This window comes from Hippocampus bargibanti, linkage group LG12, assembly GCF_051943395.1.
Source record: "Hippocampus bargibanti isolate YZ-2025 linkage group LG12, ASM5194339v1, whole genome shotgun sequence".
NCBI classification, from domain to species: Eukaryota; Metazoa; Chordata; class Actinopteri; order Syngnathiformes; family Syngnathidae; genus Hippocampus; species Hippocampus bargibanti.
Window position 1 is genome coordinate 23,170,312 of NC_142745.1, and position 10,821 is coordinate 23,181,132.

The 10,821-nt window shown below is 42.4% G+C and overlaps 1 protein-coding gene across 11 annotated transcripts in view; it reads left to right on the top strand.

Moving 5' to 3' along the window:
* The window catches only part of nfasca (neurofascin homolog (chicken) a), a 118,374-nt gene extending 108,755 nt beyond the window's left edge, over nucleotides 1-9,619 (top strand). For all 11 annotated transcript variants that reach the window (XM_089009337.1, XM_089009342.1, XM_089009344.1 and 8 more), the window contains one exon: nucleotides 4,445-9,619. In XM_089009337.1, the coding sequence (XP_088865463.1) occupies nucleotides 4,445-4,673 (229 nt within the window). In that variant the 3' untranslated portion in view covers nucleotides 4,674-9,619. The remainder of the gene's footprint in view (nucleotides 1-4,444) is intronic.
* The last annotated feature ends 1,202 nt before the right edge of the window (nucleotides 9,620-10,821 follow it).

Here is a 10,821-nt window from a genome sequence, read left to right on the forward strand (position 1 = left end):
GTGACTAGTCAATCATAGTATGCAAAAACTTTGACGTTGATCGGCGCCTTTAAGAAAGCCTTGGTACCCCTTTTTGGTTGCCAACACGAAATCTGATTGATTAGAGCAACAGTTTGATCGCCACATTTTATGCGACAGGGCCTGCAGAACTGATTGTGAAGGTGTCCAGGTCGATTTCTGACCCTGTGACTCGTGATGAGCCAGTCATAGTTTTCAAAAACTCTGACGTTGATCGGCGCCTTGAAGAAAGCCTTGGTACCCCTTTTTGGTTGCCAACTCGAAATCTGATTGGTTAGATCAACAGTTTGATCGACACATTTGAGGCGACAGCGCCCGTAGAACTGATTGTGAAGGCGTCCAGGTGAATTTCTGACCCTGTGACGATTGACTAGCCAATCATAGTTCGGGAAAACTCTGGCGTTTCCACCATCTTCCAGCAGGCCATGGATTGCCAACTCGAAATCGGATTTGTAGAATCAACAGAGTCATCAACGCCACATTTAATGCTCCAGAGCCTGCAGAACTGATTGTGAAGGCGTCCGGGTCGATTTCTGACCTTGTGACTAGTGACTAGCCAATCATAGTGTGCGAATACTCTGACATTTCCAGCGCCTTTCAGCAGGCCTTGGATTGCCAACTGGAAATCTGATTTGTTCAAGCACCAGAGTCATTGACACCACATTTGACATGACAGGGCCTTCAGAACTGATTGTGAAGGCGTCCAGGTCGATTTCTGACCTTGTGACGAGTGACTCGCCACTCATAGTATGCGAAAACTCTGACGTTTCCAGCGTCTTCCACCAAGCTTAGGATTGCCAGCTCAAAATCTGATTTGTTAAAGCAACAGAGTCATTGAGGGGGAATGTAGCCACAAGGGGGCACAAGCCAGTGTCTTATTGTGCCGGTCCTAAATACAGAGGGTTGTGTCAGGAAGGGCATCCGACATAAATTTTTTTGCCAAAACAAATATGCGAATCAAACCTCCGAATCCCATTCCGGATCGGTCGAGGCCCGGGTTAACAACGGCCGCCATTGGTACTGTTGACCTTCAGGGTGCCAGTGGAAAATGGACTACTGTTGGTCGAAGAAGGAGAGGAGGGAGGTGTGCCCGCACGAAAAGAGAGAAATGGAATGCCAAGAGTATAGAACTAAGAGTAGGAACGTTGAATGTAGGAAAAATGACAGGTAGAGGTAGAGAGCTGGTTGACATGATGCAGAGAAGGAAGGTAGATATATTGTGTGTCCATGAGACCAGGTGGAAAGGGAGCAAGGTTAGAAGCTTATGGTCAGGGTTGAAGTTGTTCTATCATGGTGAAGACAGAAAGAGAAATGGAGTTGGGGTTATCTTAAAAGAGGAGTTTGTTAGGAATGTCTTAAAAGTAAAAAGAGTATCAGATAGAATGGTGAGTCTGAAGCTAGAAATTGAAGGTGTGATGTTCAATGTTGTTTGTGGGTATGCCCCACAAGTAGGATCTGAGCTGGCGGAGAAGGAGACATTTTGGATGGACTTTGATGAAGTCATACAGAACAGTTGTAATTGTTGGAAACTTCAATTGACATGTTGGCGCAGGAAACAAACATGATGAGAGGTGATGGGCAGGTTTGGACTACAGATGAGGAACGATGAAGGACAGATGGTGGTTGACTTTGCTAAGAGAATGGAAATGGCTATTGTGAATACTTTCTTTCAGAAGAGACAGGAACATAAGGTGACCTATAAGAGTGGAAGCAGGAGTACACCGGTAGACTACATTTTGTGTCAACGGCGCCACCTAAAGGAAGTCAGTGACTGCAAAGTAGTGGCTGGTGAGAGTGGTGCCAGACAGCATAGGTTGGTGGTGTGTAGGATGACGCTGGCAGTGAGGAAGATGAAGAAACCAAAGGCTGAAGTGAGGACAAAATGGTGGAAGTTGAAAAAGTAAGACATGACATTTAGGAAGGAGGTAAGACAAGCACTGGGTGCGCAAGAGGTTCCAGATGACTGGCAAACTACAGCAAACATAATCAGAGACACAGGCCGGAAAGTACTTGGTGTATCGAGTGGAAGAAAGGTAGATAAGGAGACTTGGTGGTGGCATGGGGAGGTGCAGGAGTGTAACAGAGAAAGAGGTTAGCAAAGAAGAAGTGGGACACTGAGAGGACGGACGAGAGTAGACAGCAGTACAAGGAGATGCAGCGCACGGTTAAAGTAAAGGTGGCAAAGGCCAAACAAGAGGCCTATAATGACTTGTATGCTCGACTGGACAGCAAGGAAGACTGATCTTTACAGGCTGGTGACACAGAGAGACAAAGATGGTAAGGACCTGCAGCAGGTTTGGGTGATTAAGGATAGAAATGGCAATGTATTAACAGGTGCCAATAGTGTGATGGCAAGATCGAAAGAGTACTTTGAAGAATTGATGAATGAGGAAAATGAGAAGGAACAAAGAGTAGAAGACGTGACTATTGTGGACCAAGACGTAGCAAACATTAGCAAGGATGAAGTGAGGAGCGCGCTGAAAAGGATGAAGGAGGGAAAGGCACTCGGGCCTGATGATTTACCAATCAAAGTATAGAAGTGTCTTGGAGAGGTGGCGGTGGTGTTCTCACTGAGTTATTCAACATCTTAGATGGTGAACAGATGCCTGAAGAATGGAGACGAAGTGTACTCGTGCCCATTTTTAAGAACAAAGGAGATGTGCAGAGTTGTACTAACTACAGAGGAGTAAAGTTGATGAGCTATACAATGAAACTCTGGGAAAGAGTAGTTGAAGCGAGACTAAGAGCAGAAGTGAACATTTGTGAGCAGCAGTATGGCTTCATGCCAAAAGAGAGTACGGCAGATGCAGTGTTTGCTTTAAGAATGCTGAGAGAGAAGTACAGAGAAGGTCAGAAGGAATTGCAATGTGTCTTTGTAGACCTGGAGAAAGCGTACGACAGGGTGCCCAGAGAAGAGCTGTGGCATTGCATGAGGAAGTCTGGAGTGACGGAAAGTATGTCAGAGCGGTGCAAGACATGTATCATGACTGTAAGACAGTCGTGAGGTGTCCTGACGGTGTGACAGAGGAATTCAAGGTGGAGGTGGGACTCCAACAGGGGTCAGCTCTGAGCCCCTTCCTGTTTGCTATGGTGATGGACAGGCTAACAGACGATGTTAGACAAGAATCTCCTTGGATCATGATGTTTGCAGATGACGTTGTGATCTGTAGCGAGAACGGGGAACAGTTGGCGGAGAAACTAGAGATGTGGAGATATGCCCTGGAAAGGAGAGGAATTAAGATCAGTCGCAGCAAGACGGAATATATGTGTGTGAATGAGAGGGAACCAAGTGCAAGAGTGATGCTCCAGGGAGAAGAAATAAAGAAGGTGGAGGATTTTAAGTACTTGGGGTCAACTGTCCAGAGCAATGGAGAGTGTGGAAAAGAGGTGAAGAAGCGTTTCCAGGCATGCTGGAGGGGCTGGAGAAAAAATTCAGGTGTGTTGTGTGATAGAAGGGTTTCAGCTAGGATGAAAGGAAAAGTGTATAAAACAGTGGCGAGACCAGCCATGATGTTTGGACTGGAGACAGTGCCACTGAAGAAAAGACAGGAATCAGAGCTGGAGGTAATAGAGCTCAAGATATTGAGGTTTTCTTTGGGAGTGACCAGGTTAGATAGGATCAGGAATGAGTACATTAGAGGGACAACTCATATTAGAAGCTTTGGAGAGAAAGTCAGAGAGGCCAGACTGAGATGGTTTGGACATGTCCACAGGAGAGAGAGTGACTATATCGGGAGAAGGATGCTGAGCCTTGAACTGCCAAGCAGGAGACCGAGAGGAAGACCGAAGAGGAGGTTTATGGATGTTGTCAAAGAGGACATGAAGTTAGCTGGTGTGAGAGAAGAGGATGCACAAAACCGTCTTGGATGGAGGGCATTGATTCGCTGTGGCAACCCCTGAAGGGAAAAGCCGAAAGGAAAAGAAGAAGAAGAAGTCATTGACACCACAATTGACGCGACAAGGCCTTCAGAACTGATTGTGAAGGCGTCCAGGTCGTTTTTTGACCCTGGTCACAAGTGATGGCTCTAATGTGATTGGTTCAATGCTTAAATCCGAAAACACATCTGAGGATAAACAATGAAAGGAAACTGAAGGACAATATGGAATTACTTAACAGGAATTCATGAACAAAATATAATTCACATCAGTCCGTGACTCAGATATTTTTACGCGAGAAGGCTTTGCAGGTCTTGACGGTCCGCCACTGGTAAATGACAATAAATAACAATCATCATAACGCCTCAAACTGAGACGTACCATATCGAATCAAAATCCTCACCCCGCAGAGTTAATCCAAATGAAAACGTTGCAGTTTCAAATCACTCATCATATTTTTGTCAGTGATCAGATGTTCCCTCAAGAGTTTGGTGACCCAACAATCTTCCTCACATCACCGAAAAATAACTCCCTTCCGTTTGTCCTGCAGCAGCGATGAGGACAACAAACCTCTTCAAGGTAGCCAAACGTCACTGGAGGGCAACATGAAGGAGAGCGACGACAGCCTGGTGGACTACGGCGAAGGCGGTGACGGCCAGTTCAATGAGGACGGATCCTTCATCGGCCAGTACACCGTCAAGAAGGACAAGGACGAGACGGAAGGCAACGAAAGCTCTGAGGCCACTTCACCGGTCAACGCCCTCTACTCGCTAGCGTAGTGCTGACCTCAATGCCACTTTTCGCACTCACTTGGATGGCCTGCTTTGGACTTTTGTAGACAAATCAAGACTCGAAGAATATGTGAGAGGAACCGACCGGGTACGTCGGTAAAGTGGGATCATGTCAAAAAGCAATTTGACGTAATGCCTTTAGTTGACATTTCCAAAAGCTGGAAATTGTTCCCATGGAGAAGACATTTGCTTTGCGCCGGACTGCCCTTTAACCACACACACTTCGGTGTGCAATCGGGGCTAGCTTTTGGATTTTGGAGGCATACAAAAGCACGCTGCTAACTTTTAGCATTTATTTTATTTTTTTTCAAGCTGATCAGTCGTTCGTTCTTGATTTTATCAAAGTAAAATGTGGTTCAACCACATATCAGCAGTGGCGGGCTGTGGATTTCATGGCTAGGCCTTTAGTAGTGCTATGTCACACACGTAGCATGATTCAGACGGTCTGAATCAATCCAGACTGAAAAAATGTGGGGTGTGATTTACCACAAGTCTACTAGAGGTAAGCATTAGCCAGGAAATAACTGACCCACCTTTCTTAATGCTGTCCATTTTTTTTATTGAAAAGTTCGTCTTGAAAATGGCTTTAGCAGTAAATCTCCAATCAAATCCATTGCTTCTGGGTTGACAAAATCGCTATTAAATCAACACAAACATATTTTTGCTTATGCAGCTTGCTACCGATACAGTGTGCTAGCTCTGGCCAGTATGCTCTTGTCACTAGTGGCTGATGATACTACGATTGGCTAGTGACTATAGCCAATCATGTGACGAACCAATCAGAATTTGTGAAAACTCTTGACGTTGGCAGCGCCTGTCAACAGGCCTTGGGTTGCTAACTTGAACTCTGATTGGTCAAAGCAACAGTTTCATTGACACTTATTTGATGTACAGTAAAGTCTCGTTATATCGATATTCAAGGGAGTCCGAAAAAATATCGATATAACCGGGAATATCGATATATCCGACCCTGGTTGCATGTAATTTTCTCCGTGCGTGCATAGAAATAGTATCGATATAACCGGGACTATCGATATATCCGATATCGATATAACGAGACTTTACTGTATTTTGTTCTGTAGTTTGCTACAAATACAGTATGTTAGCTCTGGCCAGTATGCGCTTATCACTTGCGACTAGTGATACTATGATTGGCTAGTGACGAGTCAATCATGTGACTAGCCAATCATAATTTGCAAAAACTTTTACGTTGCCAGCGCCTTCAAGCAGGCCTTGGGGTGCCATATTAAACTCTGATTGGTTGAAACAACAGTTTCATCGACACTTATTTGATGCTACAGGGCCTGCAGTAGTGATTCTGAAGGCGTCCAGGTCAATTTCTGACCCTAGTCACAAATAATGGCTGAAATGTGATTGGTTAAATGCTTCAATCCGAAAACACACATCTGGAAGCAGCGCAACAGTCCAAGATTCAGATATTTTTGAGCCAGCAGAGAAGGCTTTACAGGCCTTGACGGTCCGCCACTGCATATCAACCTATAACCATCAAACTCATCAAGATGCTAGCAGATATGTTTATCATATTGATATGTAGATGAAGAAAGATGTTAAATTTCCTGTGCTGGTTTCTGTAAATCCGAATGAATTGTATCCACGCTCCTGGCACGTCTCATTTTGTGCCGTGTACATCTATGCACTAACTACCACCGTGACCATGCCACAACAGCTAGCTTGATACATACTACTATCGTTTTCTCCCACTTGCAGGGTCTATCACATTCTTCATCATCACTTTGCCTTCTCCACTGTGGTCGAAATACTTTTCTTTCACATCTCATGTTGTCGTGCTAATGTCCGCCATGTTGGTCACCACATCAAAAAAGCCGTATATGCTCCTAGCAAATCTAAAAGTCAATCTTACTCATTATTGCATTTGTAAAATTTTGACTTACGGCCGTTTGTTCAGAACGGAACCCGGTCGTAAGTCGGATGTTACCTGTATATAGTTAGATAGCGATCTGTCTATTTGCTATCTATTAGATAGCTCACTTTCTATCTATTTGAGTTTGACTGAACGCTTGCGCGTGTGGCTGCCGCTGCTCACACACAGAATAACCTATGCTGTGACTGAAAAGTGACCTTGAGAGTTTTGAAAGTCGCTTAGAAATTTATTAATATTATTTTAAAAAATGGTGAAGGAGCATGGCAGCCATTTGACCAATTAGACATTTGACGGTATCAAAGAGTTCATGTTTGCTTGAGGAACAGTCGAAAGCAAAAATCAGTCTCTCATTAGCATGCTAACTGATGCGTCACATCCCTTTACGCTTACATTTTAGCTTCTTCTCAACTTTACTCACTTTTATTGATCCCGTTTTTTTGTATACCAACACTGCAGCATCTACCGATCAGAATAATCTCATAATCTCAGCAAATAGATCTATATTATGATAGCCGACTACTTTTGTAAAGCTATTTTTTTAGTATTGGCAGCAGCAAAGTTCCTGATTGCTTTTTTTTGCTAAGATCAATGTAAAAAAAAAAATCATGAATGCATGCAGTTTGTGTGCAGTGTGAGAATCGCAGATCCTGTTCGATTGATATCCGTATTATTGACATCATTTTTTTCACCGATGGAATGGATTTGCAAGATGTATGGGATTAATCCTGTAATAGTTGTATCCTGGTCCTAATTTAATAAGGCATTCTTTGTTAGTTACTATGATGAACTTGGTGAAATGGCCGTGGCGGGCCATAGATTTCATGGCTAGGCCTTCAGTAGTGCTATGTCACACACGTAGCATGATTCAGACGGTCTGAATCAATCCAGACTGAAAAAAGTGTGGTATAATTGACTACAAGTCCACTCAAGGCTACCGTTAACAAGGAAATAACTGTCCCATCTTTGTTAATGATGTCCATTTTTTCTTGAAAAGTCCGTCTTGAAAATGGCTTTAACAATAAATCCCCGACAAAATCCCTTTCTTCTCCTCCTTCAGCTATTTTGTGTTAACAAACCGCTATTAAATCAACACAATATATTTGCTTATGCAGCTCCCTATAGATACAGTGTGCTAGATCTGGCCATTATGCGCTTAGCACTCGCGGCTAGTGCTACTATGATTGGCTAGTGAAGCCAATCATGTGACGAGTCAATCATAATTTGCGAAAACTCTAACGTTGCCAGCACCTATCAACAGACCTTGGGTTGCTAACTTGAACTCTGATTGGCTAAAGCAACACTTTCATCGACGCTTATTTGATGTATTTTCTCATGCACTTACCTACAAATACAGTGTGTTAGCTCTGGCCAGTATGCGCTTATCACTTGCGGCTAGTGATACCATGATTGGCTAGTGACTATAGCCAATCATGTGACTAGGCAATAATAATTTGCAAAAACTCTGATGTTGCCAGCGCCTTTCAACAGGCCTTGGGTTGCTAACTTGAAATCTGATTGTTTAAAGCTAACATGGAAAAAAGGGGAAATGCTGCCCCAATTCCAGGACCCATAGAATATTGAGTTTTAGGACTACATAAACATTCAATACAGAATTAGAAACCTTAGACTTTCTTCTTTCATCAGACATAAAGAGTTAATTCCTAAATTATATGGGTCTGGAGTTATATGAGCTTGAAATGGGGGCAGTTGCCCAAAATACAATGCAATACATACATATTGGTTGATATAGCGCTTCAACAACGGCTGAACCCGGAACAAAGCGCTAACATGGAAAAAAGGGAAATGCTGCCCCCTCGTGGAAGAGAAAAAAACATTACCAGAGGTCATGCCAGCGCTTTATCGGCACCCAGGCATGAAAAAACAAAACCCGAACAAATTCGGGAATGCTGCTCAATGTCATATTTTCAATTCCCGAATAAATTCGTGAATGAGTTAAACTTTGCACAAATAGTGCGAATAAATCCAATCAATTTCTACTTTCCCTTCAGTTAATAACTGCAATTATCTATTTTATTTCTCATTCATATTTGTTGTTTTCATGTGAATACTCTTAATTCATTCATACTCATAATTAAAGTTATTGTCTTTTGAATAATTGTCCGCAAACAAATGTTTTCAACCATTTTTTTTTTTGGTGTGAGAAATAGCCAACGTGTTTTTGAAAATCCGTTATTGTTCATATCAGAATGGAAGTGGAACATGTTCAGGATAATTTTGTCCAAGCCATCTGTGCACTTGATGGAAAAAGCTATCAACCCAGCTAAACAGAACACAATTGATGAGGAACTACTTAAAATTATCGCAGAGAAAGCACCTACAAGGGATCATTCCTCAAGATGGTGAAAGAAGAAGGCTACGTTCCTCATCAAGTGTTTAATGTTGAGGAAACCGGCCACTCCATTCCATCAAGCCATCAACAAACATCACAAAGGTCAATAAAACCACTTGATTATAATGCACAGTTTATTTCTTTAATTACAATACCATTGCACATTTATTATACATAAAATCAGGTATATTTTGTGTAGTTTTAAGGCTTAGAAAATTAGAAAGTAGAATTATTTTTTTTTTATGGGGACCTGGAAACGGATTATTCTCAATTTAATGGTTTCCTATGGGAAATTATTTTTTGGGATACACCCTTTTCGCCTTACACACTGTCTGGGAACCAATTAAGTTTGTAATCCAAGGTCTCACTGTATATGGAAAAAAAAGGTTCAGGACTGTGTGCTGCTCTTCTTGTATCCATGTTGTATTCTCGTTGCTCTTGTTATTCACATTTTTGTGCGTCCACATAGTCCAAAATACGTATATATGGCTGTTTTACGATTTATTTGCCATGTATTGTGTACATTTACATAAAAAACATTCAGTTGTAAATATTTCAATGTTTTTTTTTTTCTCAAATACTATATCCCACAAACAATAAAACGAGTCACTGATTTGTACCTGCAAAGTAAATGCAAAAGGTATTTGGTTTGCCAGACAAGTTTGTTATGTAGCTTTTGAGTATATGGCGCACCCCCGATCAATGGTGGATTTTCCAACTTTTCCCCTATATAAGACGCACCTTCAATGAATGATAAAAGTTTTCCAAAGAAAATATATACAGGTAACACCTGACTTACGACCAGCTCGACTTACGACCACACGTACTTACGACCACGACTGGCAGACCTTATTTTTTAATTTTTTATTCTACGCCTGGCACTGCTACATGCTAGAAGCCCGACTACAAGTACCACAATTTTGGCGGGTCGGGCGCGGAGAGCAGGGTAATAATAATACATTTAATTTATAAGCGCCTTTCAAAACTCTCAAGGTCACTTTACAGTCACAGGATAAGTTTTTCTGTGGGTGAGCAGCGGTAGCCACACACGCCAGCGTTCACTCAATTCGGAATAACTCAAAAAGAAAGCTAGCTATCTAGCCAATAGAATGCTAGATAGCTAGCTAACTAGATAGCTAATATGTTTCCTGCCTCAAATTGCTATCTAGCTAGCTAGCTATATAGCTAATAGAGAGCTAAGACATTTGGTTGCATTGTAATTACAAGACTGTGTCAGGATTGGTATCTCAAAATCCTGGAATGGAAAATTGCTCATGGCAGGGGAGAGGGCAACCGGTAGAACACCGGAGACCCAGATCCATGCCTGCCCGCCCCCGTGGCGGCCGAATCAGGTCATTTGCAAGTCATTTAGCAGTATCTATTCAACATTTTGAATGGATTTCGACTCACGACCATTTCGATTTACGACCGGTTGATCGGAACAGAACCCAGTCGTAAGTCGGATGTTACCTGTTAATGTATATACATTTTCCAAATATAAGGCACACCACATTATAAGGTTATAATGCACTACTGCTTCTAAGGTGGGAAATGGAGTTGGTGGCTGCTGTAATTAGTTATGACACCTGTTGAGACTTCACATATGAGGCGCACCGACCGGCGTATAAGGCGCAGGGTCATCTTTGGAAGAAAATCAAGGCTTTTGGGTGCGCTTTATACAACAGAAAATATGGTAACTTGTAATCTGGAAGAAAATTCGTGGCTAACTTAATTTTAGCGGTTGCTTTAGCATTGTAATCTACTGTTGCATCCATTTATTTATTCATGGTTTGAATTCCCATTGTGAAAAACGACAACCCCTGTGCGTTGCTTCGCTGTATCATGTAAATAAGACAAACCGCTGCCATTTACCACATTCATTT